The 20772-nt window shown below is 39.7% G+C and overlaps 1 protein-coding gene across 6 annotated transcripts in view; it reads right to left on the bottom strand.

Moving 5' to 3' along the window:
- The window catches only part of megf11 (multiple EGF-like-domains 11), a 78721-nt gene that overhangs the window by 30426 nt on the left and 27523 nt on the right, over positions 1-20772 (bottom strand). For all 6 annotated transcript variants that reach the window (XM_035907245.2, XM_006789271.2, XM_087843143.1 and 3 more), the window contains 2 exons: positions 324-570; positions 64-184 (listed from right to left, as the gene is read on the bottom strand). In XM_035907245.2, coding sequence (XP_035763138.2) covers positions 64-184; positions 324-570 — 368 coding nt within the window. The remainder of the gene's footprint in view (positions 1-63; positions 185-323; positions 571-20772) is intronic.

Genomic DNA, 20772 nt, shown 5'->3' on the forward strand with positions numbered 1-20772 from the left:
AACTTACAACAGCGTTCAAGTATTTTCTCCCCTCGGGCCTTTGCTTTTGCTTCTGTGACCTACCGTCCACCCAGCAGGGCAGGAACAATCTCCTGTGATGTGGTGGCACGTTCCTCCGTTCTGACAGGGGCAGCGCTGTTCACACTGAGGCCCATGACTACCGGAGGGGCAGCGCTCCCCACAGCTGTCAGCACACAAGTCAAAAGTATCAGATAAGTAACCTGTCTTTGCCTGCAGTTCTTTGCATCAGCAAGAAATTGGATAGCACACTCACATTGCTTCATAAAATGTGCCAAAAGAGTAAATATGATAGTAGTACTCACAAAACCCCTGTGTAGCCCGGTGCACAGATGCACTCTCCTGTCTCGTGGTTGCAGGTGGCACCATTGAGACATTGGCATGGTAACTGGCACGCCTTGCCATAATAACCATGCTCACAGGGCTCCTCACAACGCCATCCCTGGTACCCATCAGTGCAGACACAGGCACCTGTGATGGGGTTACACTTAGCCCCATTTTGGCACTGGCACCGATTGCTGCAGTGAGGTCCCCAGAAGTCACTCTCGCAGCCTGCAGGCACAGAGACAAGTGGCATCAAGCACACCAGAAAAAAGAGGAGACTATGCATCAGAATACACTCGTGAACACTGAAAGTCATAACGGTCACATAAAAGCACAATAAATAATAAAGTGACTCATTAATGATTGTTTGGAATAACCATAAAAATTCATCATTAATAATAAATGATCAGGGGAAATCTTCCTCCCAATGAATTACTCTTTATTATAATGGTATGATTTGGAAGCACTGTCTCGGACTGCTTGCAAATCTATCTCTATGCCTCCGATATTAATTTTCATCAGTTCAACAAATTCAAAATCTAAAGCTTTAATCTGTGTATTTTTTTTTATCTTTTGAACATGTAACAGTAAACAAATTGCTGGATTTAATCTATTCACTCAATTAATTGAACATATTATTAAAATACTATCTGTGTACCAAAAGGCTGATAGTCTTCCTGTGGGCCACAGACCTCGATTAAAAACACATCAATAAAGCACACTGGTACCCGTGGTCAATGTTCCCTCTAATTTTTCATGTGTCTGAGCGAACACACAAACTCCCTGCAGACGTGTGCACTGTGGTCACGCCAGCATCGAATCCATCTAAGTTACATGGTTTGTTAAAATAATCAAATTACAGCATTTATGTTAGACTACTTTTAAATAACTGCTTTAGCCCACTTACAATGAAGATTTTAAAAAAAATCTTGTTCGTGACCTGTGCAGTATGTTAACACTATTGGAAGTAAAAATAACTTGAACTCCAATTTTGAGAATACAACTTTCTTTTTTTAATTTTTTGTTTTTTTTATAAAGCTCTGACTTGTATTATAAGTATGAGTCTGTGGTCTGGGAGAGAGTCCTGTCTGAAAAATACAGTATATAATGACCAATGTTGGGCAATTAATTATATAGTTACTTCTTCAAAAAAGTAACTGAGTTTTGCAAACAACAAAGTTTGTTGCAGCTGTTTACCTAAAAATGCAGCCAGAGCATTTTTTTTAAATAAACATTTCAAACTATTTACAGAACAATCAGGTGTTCTGCATCAAAATTTGATGCCACGCAAATTATTTGTGCCACTCCAAAAATAATTTCTGTCCACTATGAGATAAAGGAGAACAACAGCCTGATACTTGCAGGCCTGACAACAGGAGATGTATCACTCCTGTAACATTCAGCAGTCGCCTCATTGTTCTGACACACACACAACAAAAGCTATTGACTACACGACACACTAACTACACAAGATTTGTGCTAAACATCGCAAATCTCACATCTCAAAACACCGCTGTCACTCCTAAAACTTCCCCCCGTTTCTTAACAACTAAATGCCATGTTGCCATATCATTTTTTGATTGGTCCACATAGTACATTTTTCCACCAATAGGAAAGGCGGCGGGGGTTGGGAAGGGGGCTGTTTTTGCTCACAGGCGGAGAGCACTTTCGAGCGTTTCCGCAGTAAATATAAACAACGATAGGAAAAAAACCAAAGCTTGCATATATATATTTTTTTTCATAACTCTGGTTTTACGTGACCTATCAACACAATTTAAAAACTGGTATATAGTCCACACTTTTTCCGTCAATTGTTCCATCTGTCCTGCTCACATCTCCAATGGTTGTGCACGCTGTCATTAACGTGGCTTCACTCCACATCAGCCCCGCCGCTTTGCTAGCTAAAACACCGGTGTCGGCACATAAGGACGCTCTCATAGCCTGTGGACAATGTTGATTAGCTGCGTATATATACGAATGTGAATCGCATCATTGGCTGGACTATGGGATAAGGTGACATCGTTCTAATCCCATACTGGAGCAGCCAGTCACTTACTGACTAACACTGCAAAACAGAATTGTTAACATATTTATTTTAATTTCAATTCAGGTTAGATTTTTTTTTTTTTTGTGCACAACACAGATTTTCTGTGCGCAGAGACCGTGCAGCAGTGCGCAATTGCGCACGCGCGCAGCTTAGAGGGAACATTGCCCGTGGTGTTCCTTCGTTACCAAAACCACTACACTGGCACTGCAGTTTATGGACTGATCCAATATGTTTACCATCTTCCTGTTGTAGCCAGCAACAACAACACAGAATTTCCCTGCTTGGTAAGATGTTTGCTTCTAAAAAAAACCCCTAAATTATAAAATCAGGGCACTGTTTAGATCTTCAGTGGGAATAAATTACCTTGTGGCTCAATACAACAGAGTTGAAAGGTATGACAACAAATTGCTGGTTTTGGTCTTTCCAATGATTTTTTTTTCACTCCTGCTCAGGATTATATGAGAGCAGGTACTTTTATGAGGATGCCTTGAGCAAAAAACAGACAAAAGGCCCTCCACAGAGCTAAGAAAAATGGACACAGAGAGACAGGAAGAACGTGTGGACTCCCCAATGAAAAGACCTGATTAGAAATCAAAATGAGACAGTTCACTGATCTTCTGTTTCATACTCTCAAAAACTACCCATATATGCTTGTGCTTGTCCTATTATAAGGTAGCAACAATGCAAAACAACATTTATATCTCGTGTCTGTATGAGTCAATACAAAAGAAAACAAGTGAAAGAAAGCTTCATTATTGTTAACTACTTCCCCAAAAGACATCCTGACCAACCATCTCTCTAAAAGTAAGTAAATATATTAAGGTCTTTACCCAGGATACCTCTCATTTTAATATGATTTTTTTCTATTTGATATTTCCTATGTTGCTACCCTAGCATTCAGAAAACCTTTCAACCTTTATTAATTGTGAAGATTTCATAACTTTATGTTTAATACTGAATACGGCTGAAACTTCAGCTTTTTAACATTTTCTATCATTCTAGAAAATACCAAAATCCAACTTTACAGCTCTGCGGATGAAAATTTGAAAGGTTTTCTAACATCATCTTCATCTTACAGTAATGGTGCCAAGGATGTGGGCATAATTTATATGTTGCAGTTGCTACTTTTAAAGCTGCATGCAAGGGGAAGAGCGACATCATAAAACAAACAGTCAGCACAATATCTTCTTCTTTGTGTGTGTCAGGGCACCTTAACCTACCGGTTTGAAACACGGACCCTTCACACAAGTGCATTAAACCTGTATTCTTTAAAATGGCCAGCAGGGGGTGATCCCGGTGGTTGAGAAAATTGCCTATGACCTCACTACTGGCTCCACTTATTATCCCTCTAAGCATTTTCAGAGGTGGTTAGCAGTGTTGCCTCATAACAAGGAGGTCCTGGGTTTGAATCCAACAAATGTAGCTGGGGCCTTTGAGTGGGTTCTCTCTGATTACTCTGGTTTTCTCCCACAGTCTGAAAGCATGCATGTCAGTTTAATTGGTAGGTGTGAGTATGAATGTGTGAATGTGTTAGCCCTGCAAGAGACTGATGAACTGTGCAAAGTGTATCCTGCATCTCCCGCTACAACAGCTGGGACCGGCTTCAACACCAACATTTCCCTATTCAGTTTATGGTCTCAGCAGTTTAATCTGTCCTGTACTGCAATACTTAAGATCTCGTTTAGCATGGGAACCTGGCAACCTTGTGTAGTCAGGACCTGTCTCATCTGATCTCATGACAACCTGTGACTGAAGATGAAGTTACTGCAAATTTCTGCATGCAGTTACAAAGGCATGAATTTGGTGGTGCTGATCCTTCCAGCAACACCACATGTAAAAGCAGATCATTTCACCACATGTAAAAGCAGTCATTAGACTCAGTGTTGATATAAAAATGTAAATTTGCAGGTTTTAAATGTTTTGGTTCAAATTCCTTGTAGTGGACAGATGACAGCTCTGCGTTACCAACAAGCAAATAAAACGATTAAAAAGGTGCGAATACAGTTCTGTTACGATGAAATGGCGGTAAAATGTATAGCGTGAGACTGAATATATGTGATGTTGACATATCACAACCATCACAGAGAATAATCTTAATAACACCCTGAAATTAATCTGCAAAAGAAAAAAGAAAAAAAAGAGAAGCACGTGTGCAAGCTGTTCACACCTTTCAGTGACTATACGAAAGAGCGAAGGAGGACTCAGAGACTAACACGAGGAACAAATCATTTTTCATATATAACAGTTTGATACTTTAATGTTTTTAATGCCTCTTTTCAGGTGGAACTTCAGCAGCCAGCTGTCAAAATGAAAAAAGAAACAAGGTACTTGAGACAGTCGAATGATCAAACATTTGTAAACGTTTGCGAGCACTCGTTTTTCACATTTTGCTAAATGCACAAGCTGACTAATTGTGCTGAACTTGGAGTAATATAACAGAAAAGTTTAATTTGGATCCACACCTGTATGAGACAATGGCTGCTCAGTGTTAAATTCAGTGGCATTACTAAGAAGTACCTGAGGGTATGATGTAAAACAAGTAATTCACACATTCCTGGGAATTGTTCTGTTTAAAAAAAAAAAAACCCACAAAACTCAATTGGACCTGTAATCAACGAAACAACTAGTGATCAACAATCACAATGTGAATGAAGAACGATCAGCACTGAGGTGGGATAGTAAGCTGCCTTCAGTCCCAGCCAGGTAATTGTTCATTTGAGGTCCTAGTAATGATTTAAGTGACTGATATGGCACTATATCTCTCCATCAGCAGCTGGATTGCCTCACAGAAAAGCCCAGCTTGAGATCCAGGACAGCACAGCAGCCAGGAGGGTGAATATTCCCCTATTGATTCGCACACCAACACAGCCTGAGCTGAAAATGTAAAGACGCTGAGGGCCCCCCCTCCTTCTATGCTCACTTTGCCAGAGCTGTGATCAACCAAAATTGGAGCTTAATGAACTCTGTTTCATGGTCGGCACTGAAGCCTGCTTTTCCAGGTACACAGCAGGAAGATGATCAGGCCTTCACTGATACGGACAGGTCTGCCCTGAAGGGGGTCCCGAAACACTGGGCTAGTGCAGTATTGCTTTTGCGTTTGGACAGACTAGAGACTACATTACAGGGCTCTCACTGATTTGATCTAATCTGCTCCTGGCCTCCAGTCTGCCATGAATGAGCTCCCTGAAGGTTGAGCTGCTGCCACGCAAACGACCCTGGCACATTAAACTTGAGGGGTGTGCGGGCGGTGGTGGTAATGGATGAGCAGTTTAACTGCAACTTGGTTTAGCAGTCTATAAGCACTCATCAGAGCTTCCTCTGCTCAACAGTGCTCCCTCGACACAACAGAAAAATGGGCAGTGTCTCTACAACTTAGAGGCATCATCACCTCTGGCTTCAGCTCAAACATTGGCCACATTAGTAGAGATGGCATTTTACATTCTTACATGCACAACTAAAAATATAATATCAGTTTAAAAAAAATCAATGCATAAATACCAGAGAGGCAGAGAGAAACAGAATAAGCCAAAATCTATCCCGTGCTTAATTTGCAGACTTTTCTGGTGCTTAGGAGCTCAACAAATGTTACTATTTGAAGTTTTAAACCTCCTTTAGCTTCCAGTTTGAGGCACATTGAGAGCAAAGCCCATTATCTTGCTGTCTTTCTCCTACATGGAGGTTCGGAAACTTTACCCAGTAGTCTTTCACTCCCCAGCTCTGCCAGCATTTAACTGTGATTAAGGAGTCAGAGTTCATGATGAGCTGCGGGCAAAAACAGAGAGAAATAACAGAAGAAAGTAACATGTAGCATGAAGGCTTCAGCTTCCAGAGAGAACAGCTAAATTGTGTGTGGTGATGAGGACTCCTGTGGGTTTCGGTCTGTAGGCAACAAATCCCACAGACTGAAACCAGAGAAGATGCAGTCCAAACCATTAGCTGGTCTGGCCTGGGTCACTGTGTCTAACCAGAGGACACATACACCATCCAGCCTGAGCTCTCAGAGCTCATAATGTATAACAGTTAGAATGTGGATAACCTCACACACAAGGAAAGGTCCAATCCCAAGATGCTGAGTAAAATCCCCTCTGCTGGAACAAAACAGATCATGAAGGGCTACCGGCAGGTAGTAAACTTCTGAAGGTGATGTCCAAAGAATAGGCTGAGAGAGCCATCATGGTGGTGCTGAGCTTTGAAGTATGCTCAAGAGCCTGCATAATCAGAGGCTGGCTGAAACAGGATTAAAACCAAACAGCTTTCAGCAGCAGACTTCATTCAGAAGCTCTCCTGAACTTGGCAACTTACAGCAAAATGTTTGTCACTGTTCTCGACGAGGAGAAGTCTGCGCCGCTGAAAGCTGCCATAAGCTTCTCCAAGCTAAATTCAAAATGAAGGCCTCACTCAAACTCTTTAAACACAGAATATCTTTCACCATTCAAATGGTGCCCAAGTTTTAGACATCATTTATTCAGCTCGACGGAGGGGAAAAGCAAACTTCAATTACAATTATAGTATAAATGCTGGCTAGTGGTGGTGGATGGTGCAGACGGTTGCTTTCTCCTTTGCCCACTCAAACTGTAAAAGCCACATTATTGCTACTGGAATATTTGGCAGGCAGCCTGACTTCACTCCCCACTGCCTGAGTCACTCACTGTCACATAACTATTATTAACACACACTGTTGACACTTGAGGAATAACTTAACTAAAGACATTAGAAGGGAAAACGCTCTGGCGCCTGAGAGCCTTTTACTCCACGCTTACTTTTGAGCAGAGCTTGTAGCAAAGCAAAGCAGTGTGACTCATTGTCTTGATGAGTCGCCTGCATTGCCTCATGAGCAGAATGCACCTCTGAGTTTCATATTGTCTGGATCGCACTTTGTTCCACTAGCTTTGTTCTTTTTTTCCCCTTCTTTCCTTGACAGATCTGAATTTTCAAATTATACTCATGGTCAGAATTAATGCAGACAAGCCACCACTTACAAATGGCATAAAGAGACAGACTTTCTTTAGACATTTTAAATGTTAAAATTATATATATATATATATATTTTTTAAAAAATGAACAATGAAACAATTGTTCCTATAATTTAGCTGACACGAGAATATGTAATACTCTGCTCTTCAATCAATATGAGCTATTTGCAAAAGGAGTTATTCAAAAAAAAGCCACACTCAACTATTCATCACAGCTCCCTGACTCATTGATGCAGACTAACTGAGTGAGAAGCAGACAGGGCTGGTACAGGGTCTACAGGGAAAGTGATGATTGTTGTGTAAAGTGGTAAATTTGCACTGAGTGATAAATGTCTCTGAGCTTTGTTAAACCTGGGGCTGTAAAAGCAGCCAATACGCTACAAGACAGGTCCTACTGGCACCTCCGTGCTCTGCTGACACCCATTATGCTGTTATTTATTAGTCCCCAGAAAACCCAGGCACGACAAGTAAAAAGTTTAGATACATCCATGAGAGCTTGACAAATGAACTTCTAAATATACAGAGGAAACTGCCAATAGTTATGGGCGCCGTTTTGCTGAACTGGAATAACAGCATGCTGCGGCTTCTGCGGTTGGGCGTGTCTTTTGTCCTGCCCTAATTCATCTTAGCTGAGACCCTGTGTGCTCGCATTTCCCTTGGGGGGGAAAGCAGCACACAATCAAGCTAACAACACAAGGTCTATGAGCAGAGTTTGCTGCTCAAACATTTCACTACAATGCACCATACACTTCCTCCTGATACCACCTTGCCGCTGGAGAAGAACTAACAAGACCTGACTGTTGCCTACTTGGAGCCACAAAACTAATGAGTGAATAGCTTAATTCTTTTAGGACTATGCATTACTGATTAAAAAGTCTGGCCTTGTTCTTTATCTTGAGGAGGATCTGATCATTTGTCTGAGTTCTACTCTATAGGATGCTAACATGGATCAATAGAAGTACTGCAGCCAGCTCCCCTGCAGCACAGCTGTAACTAGGTTAACAGGACCAGTGGCTGACTGAAACCGACAAGGCCAGGTCATCTCACGTGTTATTCCGAACGAGCACTTAAAAGTAACGTTACTAAAAAGAGTGCCCCTCAGTTTCTAATAAAGCTGCCCATGTTGAGCAGTAATGCAAGCGCCCTGCGAGAGATGCTCTGCCTCATTGCAGTAAACCAGTCACTTGTTCAACACAACCTGACATGGCTCATGAAAGCCTCTGGATCAGCAAATTGTTACACAGCCCACTGCTCCTTCCAATTAATAATTTACCCTTCACCCTGTCCTGCAGAAAACAAACCCTTTGCTCTCTTGCCACAGGACAACAACAACAAAAAAAAGCAATCAGAGCAAAGGCGGGCATTTATCTACAGTGCACAACAATGCACAGTGACCTGGGTATAAATAAAGCCACAACTGTAGCACTTCAAAGACATAACACACAGCAGTAAATCAGTCACCTGGAATGGCATGGTCCCTCCAAAAAACAATGTCAACCTGACAATACCAACTGTTACCAGACTTAATTTGCACATATTGATTTCCTATTTTCAATTATTAATTCTAATTAGGATGAAGTAGAATCTGCCATAGGGCAACGGCAGTCGATGTGAAGGGGTGCGCAATCAAGAGAGTGGAGACTGATGTATATTCATATAATGCCAATACAGCCACCCCTACCATTGTACCTATATATTTCCCACATGAAGTTACTACTTTCTAAACCAGATTTACAGTTATTTTCCAGATTAAGCCTGTACACATAAAACTACAGGAAGATGAAAGCATTTACTTAATGCGCCTATAATTAGGATCCAGTAGTTTCATACAGTGGCAGGATTCTGCATTTACCCTAAAATCTGTGTAATTTAAGTTCAAGAAAAATATAATTCAGTCTTTGCTTGTAATAGAATATCAGAGTTACTAACTCACCCCCACTGCAAATTGGTAACTTTGTTTGCACAAAAGAAACATTAGTAATCCACTAAAGAGAAGACCTTAAAAGGATCTTCCAAACCGCTGACCTTCAAAAGTCAAAAAACCTGCTTGGTGGAAAAACTTGGATTACCACGTTGTTGCTGTGTGGCTCTATCGACCAGTCATGCTGCAGTTTACATCCACGTCTGTCGAGACTCATGTGTAGAGGAGACCTTGAAGACATTTAATACGTGGGGACCAAATAGTAGTGTTAACAATTCAATATCCGACCAAATGTGAAATATCACAACCTTCCATTCAGTTCTCTGCTATGGCGGACTCAAGCAACAAAACATATTACCTCCGGCTACTTCAGCAGTCAGCATGAAATCATTTTAAAGAAAAAATCTCAAGATGAGACAACGTTTGACTACACGGCACTCCTTCTTGTTGTTGCCTCTGGTGTAATTGGCTATATTGGTAAAATCAGATTATGTTTTGTTATCTTTTCAACCATATTGTGCACTTTCACTGCAGCTCTGCACTCATTTTAAAACACATGGCTTCAGCGTAAGGGGTTGTTGTGTGCCTGGTATCACAATTAGAGATTTGTGACTGGCTTTATTTGCATAAGTAGTCTTAATAAATGGAGTCCTAAAGAGGAAAAGCTGCAGCTGTTGAATTTATGTACATGGCACTAATTAGTTGAAGTCCTGTGTTTACGGTATGAGTTCTGTGGGTTTTATGTGGATTAACAGATTATCACTTTCTGTAGATATCAGTGTATAGTCTGCTTTGTTATTACTGTGCATATAGAAGCTCAGAGGAGGCACGGCCAATCACAGGTGGATTTAGCAATCAGAGGTGCACGCTTGAAAGAGATTCTTTTTTTCTTTTTTTTTGCAAGGTTGTTTTAAAATCTACATGACATGAATTATCTATGTCTACATCAGACTGCTCTACTGAAAATAGTAGGTTATAAAAGCAGGTTCTGCTTTTTGCATTGTCAAACAAAAAATTAGCACAAGCACAGCATATCATAATATATAAACAACACAGCATCCTGCAGGCTGCTGCTCTAATGGCAATCCCCTTGGAGCCCCGCTACACTGTATATTCAATATCACACACCAGAAAAGCTTTAATTGCACAGTGTATCTGCATTTTTATGTATCATTATATGCCAGTGGGACTGGTATATAACAATATTTCTTAAGTAAATACGTACTTTTATTTCATTATCATTTTAGGTTTTAAAGATTTTCTTTAAAGTTACCCTTAAGTAGATACAATGAAATTGCCGGTATTACTTTTGTAAACTAGCACAAAGACATTAGTAATAACAAAAAAAGCAATTTAAGAAAAAATAAAGCTTGAGAAAAAAACACATTTTGGTTTTACCTTTCAAGGTTATACTAATGATTGTTTTCATTAGTGATTAATCTGCTCATTTCTGTGCATTACTAATCTGCCACTGCTCAGGCCAGAAAAAACATGAACCACACATATCCATCACAGCTTCTCAAGAACGTAACCATCAAACTGCTTGTTTTGCATGACTTCTTCCTTATAACTCACTACAATCATGACAGGGTTACTTTAGGCAACAATTATGTAGTTATTCTAATATCAAGATTGTTGCCAGTTATTTATCAGCAGCAATCAATGAATATGTCCAGTATCAATCTGAGATGGTATCATAATTTAATTCTCAACTAAGTGGTTCATTTAAATCAGAAACTAATGTACTACTTAAGCATACTTGGTGGATAAAAAATACAGGTGTTAAAAGATGAAAGAAAGAATATATTACTTTTGCTATGTTTTGAAAAATCACAGCAGCGGTTGTGTTTTTATCTCTTAAAAACACCAAAGAATAAGAGAGTAACATTAGTAACATTGGTTACTTAAAGCCACTTTAAAATTTGCTTTAAGACTTAACCTAAAACCTGCAATCTTAAACATAGACATAAACATAGAAATTGAGTTTAATCTTCCTCATCTGGACAGTGAGCACAACTTTAGATCTGATTTGATTGACGGCAAGTTGACAGCATAAGGGAAACATCAGACTTCGCTCTCACTACACACGGGTTAAAAAATGCTCAGTAGATCCCGACTCATAGAGGGTGCTTACAGGATAGACCTTGTGGAGCTGAATATCCTAATACTGGATATTTAGTTCATCCTGCATGTTTTTAATAAAAGGGGTTAAGATAATATTTATGGGTAATATGAGTCACTTTTTATAGATCAACTAAGCTGCAGCTGAGCGTTTCCTAGCAGCAGACACCTCAGGGCAACCAATAATAAAGCACCTGCAGATGGCATAGGCAGCTTTTAATATGCATATTTAAGTTTGCTTTTTTTTTTAAGTGTATACACAGGAGTGTACTTGATTTGCTGAAGTTGTTTGAAAACAGGTCTCATTATTGGAGAGTGTTCTGACAAAGTGATTGGGGAAATCTCAGCTGACCAATCAGCACTAGCAGAATATTAAATTCCGTGTATGCAAAACAAAAAATATTAGTAAAGTTTAATTTTAATCCTGATATAAAATTAAAACTACATTAGTGAAAACTGAAATCAAAATGTAACAGTTTGGTCTAGACATGGGAGTATATTTATTTTATAGTTCAGCCCCATTCATTCACATTCACTAAGGACCGTCTTATGAGTGCCCTCTAGCCAAATAGTATCCGGTGTCACTTAAGTAAAGGAAGGAACAGACTCTGTTTTTTTTTAACTAACTCCACTGAACCTTAAATTAAAATGTAGAGGAAAAAAATCATTGTGTTAAATTGGAAAGATTTGAAGACAGCCAGCCTACTGACAAAATAATTTTTCTGCAGTTTTACTGTCTTGTTCACATTGTTGTGAAGTAAAAACAAGGAACATTAAATACTTGGAAGTCCTGCTAATACTTTTTATTTAGACACGTATATGACTTTGTGGTGCTGTGAGGAAAGGAACCCAGAAATTAATATTGTGCAGAAAACTTGAACCGTGCAGTTTGAGCAGATTAAAGCTAAACTGGAAATAAAATAAAAATGCAATGAGTTTCATCCTGAGCTGAAGGTGTTAAGCCTCGACAGCATTAGCATCTAGGTTTACATGTATCCAAGCTAATACTGTCAAGAAAACACCAGGCATAAAAAATGTTTTTTTTTTAAAAAAAAAGTCAAAGTGTGAATGTCCATCTGTCAATCTGATTATTGAATTCCCTAAAGCTTGAGACACGCGGCAATAACAGCACCGGAACTCATCGACTAACACACAGAGGTGCGTAAATGCAAATTTTCTGTTGTCTCTGCATTTTTAACCACTCCTCTCCACACAGTGTGAGCAAACAAAACTTGCTAGTTGTTCTCTCAAAGCCGTGATTGTATGTGTCTCGGGTGTCACGGCATATGAATATCCCCCCACCGCCCCACCCCACTGTAAACACTTAATATGATTCATCTTAAAGGCGGTCAATCAGTGAGCCTATCCACCTACCAAATGAATCCCAACAATACAGAAACACGTTCGCACATTGAAACACAAGGATAATTGCTTTTTAACGATCTCACATTATGCAAATGCTCATCATGTAGCCATCAATCTTGGAGGGAGTTTCTACCTGCCTGACCACCAGTTAATCCGACACACTGACGTATATTATATGAGGAAAGTTATGAGGCAAAGACTTTTATGTACAACTTTGTCAATTTTTTTTAATTGAATGAAATAAATAGCCAAGAGAGAAGCCCAGAAAAGTGTTTTTTTTTTCATTGCTATTCATCTAAAATGGGAAACATGTGGCACAGTCATGCATTTAAAACTATATTAGCACTGCATCTTGGGAAATATTTGAATATGCGGAAAACAGGAGGTTGAAAAACCAGAGCAGTGCATTATGCTCAATGAGGTAAAAAGAGTAGCGGCGCAGGATAGTTGGATACCTGAAATATGAAAGGACAGAAACAGGAAAACATCTTGAGCCTTTGATTAACACAGAAAAACTGTAGATTAAGAGTTTTCCTTTCTATTTCCCTCCCCTATTTCTCTCCAGGATAATATGGACCCTTTGGAGATTTCTCAGGGAAAAAAAAGGAAAATCCAGAATTTCAACTCAAATGAACTGCTGGCTCTGAAAGCAGCGTTGTTATCCCAGTCTCTGAAACTTGCTGGCCCATGAATTATTCTCCCCGATTCTCAAAGTCAAAGTGAAGAGAAAAGTATACAACAGCAACTTAGGGAGTACTGTGTGCGAGTGGCAGAGAGAGAGAGAGCAGGAGAGAAATACTGTAGTACATTAAAGAAGCAGCAAAGAAATGAATTAAGCCATCTGGGAAGAGCAGGGTCAGCATGGGGCATAAAACCACCCGCATGACATTTATTATAAGAGAAGAAACATAGTTTTAAAATATCTAAAACTAGACAGATTTGCTCATCGGTCAGGTTTTGATTAAAAGTTTTAAGGAATAAACAAATGACACAAGAGAAGGGAAAAAATCCGCCCAAAAGCTTTAAGAGTCAGCAGAAGGAACCGTGATATTGATCCATGGACCTTAACCCTCTTTTTGTTCTGTGGCAGAGGGCGAATTTGTCATTCATACTACAGTATGCCTGTGCCTGAAATGGAAGTGAGTCCCAGAATTATAATACAAGGGAATGTTTAAAGTGTGAAAGCTGAGAGAATCACATGGTGTCAAGTTTCTTTGCTAATCTAATTTCTCAGGAGGGACTCATCACTTTGAGGATGCGGGTGCCTGAACCAGTAAGTCAGCATTTTCTGTCTTTTATCCATCTAAACTCAATTGAAAGGTCTTAATGAAGTGTGCAGTACAGGACATGATGGACCCCTATAGGTAGGTGTGCTTTTTTTTTTCTGTACTGGTTGGTGATGTGTGCTCACCCAATCAGGGCAAAAAGACAATTTTAGTGGCACTGACGACTAATTTTAGATGAGCGTCTGCAGAACACAGATTGGATCGTCATGAATACATCCTTGTGTGGGGTAACGATTACATTTCCTCTAAAATTTCCTTTGATCCTTATCATCCAGATGCCCTTTTGTCAATGGTTAAATCCCAAGCTACATCTCTTTGTTCCAGTTAGTATGCCCTAGCTATGTGATAGCGTATCTTTGCGTTTTGTCTGTTTCCTTTTTTCTTTGTGGCAACAGCCACCAATTTAATTGAATTTCTTGGCTTTTAATGTCTGCATTACTCTAATCAGAGAAGAGAAGAGTTGTTTATCTCGACCTTGGAAGAATTAGCAGAGGGTATTTGTGGAGATGTAGAATTAGCAGAGGGTATTTGTGGAGATGTTAATGCACAAACATTTCTGCAAGATCGTAACCTCAGCTTTTATTGATCAACTAGTCCAAGGTGCTTATAGACTTTCCTGACACTGCCATGCACCCAGGCACTCACACACACACACACACACACAAAACAATTCTTGCGACAAGCTGCAGTAAATTCACACCAAATATAAACAATAGTTTTATTCTTTTGTCAGCCTTGTTTGCGGGTGGATAACTTTAAGATGCTACCACTGGCTAATTCATCAATCACAGACAGTAGAAAGATAGGGCTTGTACCAAAGTAGGGTCCAGGGAAATTTGCTATCTCACACAAACAACATGCAATATAACCTTCTGAGAGGGTAGCACGGCTGCAGGCGAGGCAGAACACAGCGGAATGCAAAATACAACCCCAAATACCCTAGGGCCCGGAGGCAAATTTGATTAAAAGTTTGTTTTTCTTCACTCTCAACAAACGGAGGAGCTCGTCGATGCGGCACTGACAGTTAATTGGACTTGGCAGGGCCACGAGTTCATTCGTCAGCATTGTGTGGGGCTGGCCTAGGAGGAGCAGGACAATCGATGTCCCTCAGGACGGCCTGTAATCACTGCAACACTCCAATGAAGTCCAGGGTTAAACATCAGGAGATTGCAGGTGCACCAAAGCATCTGAGAAAGACTGCTAATATGTTCCCTCTCCCAAAGCAAGGCAAGGACACAGCAACGCAGCACCCAAAGGACTGTGGCGATCCTCAAGCTATTATTCTTATCATAATGATCACGAGTCCAAGGTCCTGAGAGGTGATTGGGGCATCTATTACTAATACTTTGCTAATAAAATGTGATATCTGTATATGCGGTACAAGGTAGAAGATATATGTGGATGTGTGTGGATATGATAGTTTACCCTTTATTTGTGCTTTCAACTTAATAACACTGAAGTATATACGTTTATAAACCTCATTAAATCTTGTGAAATTTAGCATATGTACTAAGAATAACTATCTGGGTACTGGGACTGACACAAGAGCTCAGTCTGAGGCGTCACAAAATGAAGCATGGGATATTAAAGCAGAAAGCACATTTCTACTACACAGATGGGAAAGATGAACACAAATAAATCATGGCAAAAAAATAAATATTCATTCCATGATTCTAGCTGCTTTATTGGGTAAATACTGAGAATTCTCAGATTACAGAATAACTAACACAAAAACACAAGCAATCATACTAATAATAATCATACTAGAGCTACATTCACAACAGCTGACAGACATATTCAAATAATAATACGACATCATGACTTTTAGAAGTCAAATCATCATGGCTGATACTTACTGGGGGCAAATGACTACAAACATTTTTTAAGACCGTGAGGAGTCTGGCCTTGTCAGGTTTTTGAAGCCACTGGTCAGAATAGAAAAATAATGACACTGAGTTTTGTCAATTCCGTAGAGACCTAACAACACAGATCCACGGAGCATTTTGACACCATGTGCAACTGTGTCCAATACTCAAATGACTGAAACAAACAACGCATTAGGCCACAAAACTAAGTGTGACTTATAGGCTGTAACATGATCCTAAAGCTGCTTTGTTCTGCATTAGTATTCAGGAGATATCTTATCTCTCTAAACTGTTATCATAGCATTTCAGCTATTTTAGACACACTGACCTTCTCTTAAGGACAGGAGATAAGGCTTTTTAATGTCCTTATTAAATCAAGCCATCTATACAGGCTCTCAGAGCTGGGTGGTGTGTTCCAGGAGCCCTTAACTCTCTCTCTTTCTCTCTTACTGACTAATGACAAGCATGAGGGTGATAATGACCCTCGGAACTTCATGTTATACCCTCCTAACCATCACCATGCACCATGAGTATGACATCCACCAGCTTTTTATATGTGAAATACTAAGAATTTATACATGCATCTCTCTCTCTCTCTCCTCTCATATATATATATATATATATATATATATATATATATATATATATATATATATATATATATATATATATATATATATATAAATAAAATCACAGTATGCAGCAGACATATGGATGCACAACACATCAAACCTTGAAGAAGATGGGTTACAGCAACTGGGTGCCACTCCTGTCAGCTAGAAAAAAAATTAAGTTGCCTAATCTGGTAAATGTCCTTTATCAATGTTTCATTCAGATGTTAGGGAGAGAATTTGGTGTAAACAACATGACATCACGGATCCATCCTGCCTTGTTTTAAAACTTCAGGCTGGTTATAATGGTGTGGGGAATATGTTCCTGGCACTCTTTGGGTGCCAGGAACATAAACATCACAGCCAGCCTGAGTATTGTTGCTGTATTTTTTCTGACCATATCCATTCCTTTATGACCACAGTGTACCCATCTTTAGATGGCTGCTTCCAGCCTGCTGATGTGCAATGTCACAAATTTCAGATTATCTGAACAATGTCGAGTTCACTGTTCTCAATTGGCCTCCACACTCACCAGATCTAGACAGATAAGATAAATAGATTCTATCTATCTATCACACGCATACATACAAAGATACATACCTAACCCCCACCACACACACACACACACACACACACACACACACACACACACACACACACCTACACACACACACACACACGTCAGGCATTCTCCCAAAAGTAATGGAGCAGTGAGCTCTTGGGGAATAATAAATCCTGCTTAATGGGATGGTACAAAAAAATCTTCAGAGGCTGGCAAAGTCAATCTGCATGCTTGGCCAATGAGGCTTGTATGTACAGAAAGTATAAGAGACATGTAAGAGTGTGTGTGTGTGTGTGTGTGTGTGTGTGTAAAAGATTATGATTATTGTACTCAGTGAGAACATTTTTCAATAATGAATATTTAATTCATTTTCAGCTTTTATGTGGATGTGTGTGTGCACATGTGTGTGTGTGTGTGTGTGTGTGCGTGTATGTGTGTGTGTGTTTGCTTGTCAGCTTGTAGCCAAGAATGCTGTCAGCTGTGGTGTGTGCGCCACATTTCATTTGATGGACTCAATATCAGTCAGTTGAAGTCTCTGCACAGTGATTTACACTACACATAAGTCACACGAGTCAGTGTGAGGCATGCAGGGATAGATCTGAGAGGCGTGCTGTCTGAAGCACGTCCTGAAACATCTCTTTCAGAGCCCGAGCAGTGGCATCCACATGGTTTAATCTTTTCTGTTTAACAGTCACCACTGGGTTTTAAAATTGGACACAGCCAACTTGAATTACTAAAGTTAGCATGCAAAGTCCTTTTTAAGTTCTAAATAGCAAGTAATGGACTATTCGTGAAATAAAAAGTTTAACAATTTGTGCTCACTATTTCAACTGTCCAAGACTATAGTTATATATTAAGTTGTTAGAGTTTTGCTTTTGAATGCAAGGCACTACAAATTTTTCCTAACTGCACCCAAATAGTAAACAGAATGACAAGATATATATATCAAAGTTAAGATCACGTGGACCTTTATTGTTAACAGCACAAATTAAATAGGAAGTCGCCCACATTACCTGTTCCACATATTTTCACAATGCCCCCAAGTGGCAGTGTGAAGCTACAACATGTATATGCAGGCCTACAAAGCTGTGTGTGGAACATATATGCATAGAGACTACCAGCACGCTACCATGTCGGGACCTTAAGCACAGCTTTTGCATACTTGGCAGTACACAAAATGGCTCCACCATCCACAGGGAACCCGGAGTCATTCACAAAAACAAACCTCTGCAAGCACAGTAGGCCTCAACTGCACTGATGCAAGCACACACTTGCACAGCGGCACAAGGCTCTATAGATCGGTCCGTCTTCTGTCCCCTTGAGAAAAACTGTTGCCTGGGCGCTTTGATCTATCAAAATGAATGAGGCAGTTGGCATCGACTGAAATAAGCAGCAAGGAACCCACTTCAGAATGATAGAGTTAGAATATTTATAGTTCTCCAAAAATGCCTCTTTACATGCTTGTATAATGAGGAATTCAATCGATGTGGACGTCTTTTTAAAAACACGATTCACTTTTTTTTGCTTGCTGTTGTTGACGTGCAGGCGTCATCTCAAAGAAAAGTGACTTGTTGAAACACACGCTCACAAACAAACGTTCAACATTCTGTCTCTAAGATTAATGAAGGAAGAAGTTTCGGGAGCAAAGTAAGGTGACATTTGGAGTGATGTGTCAAGTGAGAGTGAATCTCTGTGTGCTATGCCGATGTTCAATGTAATTCAGTCCCTTGGTCTTTGACAGCAATGCATATCAATGTCCTGCTGCTGTGGGATTGGAGAGAAACCATCTGGCTTAGATGCTCTTCTGAGAATAATGTGTAAATACTGTCGACGTGTGCCAGAGGGAGTCCTCGTGAGAGTGTTTTTCAAGTCAAAATGAAGTTTAACAGCTTCTGGTCTGTTGGTCTTGGTCGGGCTACTCTTTCATTTTACATCTACAGTTGTTGGGGCAAAACAAGCTAACAAAGCTAAAAGCACAAATCGTTTAATTCTGTTTGAGCCACATTACTGTGATTGCAATCCCAAATTCCTAAATCCAATAAAAACAAATCATTGATTTAAATCCATAAAAATGGACAGTTTTAGTGGTCAATTAGCATTTGTAACATCTGATCTGGTGCAGCATAGCATAAAAAAGCCATTCATCAGCCACATTTATCAATTAACCACGTGTATAGCACACACAGCAATAGCTGCTTTGCCATCTGAATACATGAGGGAGGAATATGTTACCTCATGGGCCACGGCTGACCAAACACATTAGATTTGGCTGTTAAGTGTGATAGATTTCTTTTTAGAATGCAAGGGAAGCTTTGCGGTTAACAAACCTGAACTACTTCTTGGACTTTCCAGATACTTATATTGTGGCATTGATTCTTAGAATCTCTGCACAAGTGGGCGTACATTTTCCACCACGATAGGGGAAAGAAATCTCCAAGAAGGCTGAGGAAAGAAACATTAAAAGCTTCATATGCACATTTCTTCTCCCCGAGCACCAGGAACATATCATTATCTGACTGAATCACATGAAATCAATGATAGTGCTTCATTGCACCTAATATTTTACAAGCGATGGCAGTCACGGCTAAATATACCTTACGACATCTATCTTGATCATTCTTTTTATTTGAAAGCTGTTATTACTGTAGCAAACAGTGACCCGGTGTGACAGACTCATCAAGAGGGATTAAATCACAAGAGCTGAAAAATACGCAGAAATAAAGGAGGGGAGAAAAAAAAGGACCAGGTCATTTCTCTGCAACTTCACAAACGAAGAGTCTACTGCTAAACCCAAGAAACTCATAAGAGTCTCTAAAAAACTTTATATAGATTTTATTCAATAAACTGATAATACTCTACAAAGATTTGATTTCCCGTTTTATCTCATACTGTGTGCTTCTTTTTTTACGCTAACATGTAGTATATTTGCTGCAAACTACAACCAATAACAGCAGTAGCATACATCAGAAGACTAAAATGACTAAAGACATACTGTTCGGTCCCATGAGCAGAGCTCCATCTATCTGAATTGCCATTGCAAAAAAATAAAAATAAATAAATCTGCTGCTGTCCTTGCTTTATTGAACCTAATATTCTTTGTCCATTTTTTTATTTACATGGTGGAATTCCTATTGTGAACATTGTTATTTCTCCAAGACAAACCCTACTGACAAAACAAAGTATACACAGTGGCACAGAGAGGACAAATAGTTGCATTTCAATATGAAAAGAAGAGAAAGCAAAAGAACAGACAAAACAAGCACAACATTGGGGGGGAAAAAACAGACAAAAGCAAACATTAACAGGTACAGGGCACTCTTTCAATGCCCTAAACTGTTAAATTAAAAAATAAACAACTGATTCATGACAAGTGATTAGGAGAACATTTTCAAGACCACGTTCCACAAACACAATGTGCAGGCATTAGAGCAATCACACTAACCAACAGCGGCAATTAATCATTCATCACTCTGGGAAAACAAAGCCTCCCCTCAAAATACTCAAAATCCACACATGACAGAAAGCAAGCATCACTCATCTGCTTTTTCTGTTTTATGTGTGGTCCACATCTACCAGTGTGTCCTTGAGATGAGTCTGAGACACCCCGGGATTCGAGGCAGGTCACAGGGCAGGTCTGGTCTCAGTGGGAATATAGCTTCAGGCCGAGAAAAAGGATGAA

The sequence above is a fragment of the Neolamprologus brichardi genome, chromosome 7 (genome assembly GCF_056152115.1).
Source record: "Neolamprologus brichardi isolate AB-2024 chromosome 7, ASM5615211v1, whole genome shotgun sequence".
NCBI lineage: Eukaryota > Metazoa > Chordata > Actinopteri > Cichliformes > Cichlidae > Neolamprologus > Neolamprologus brichardi.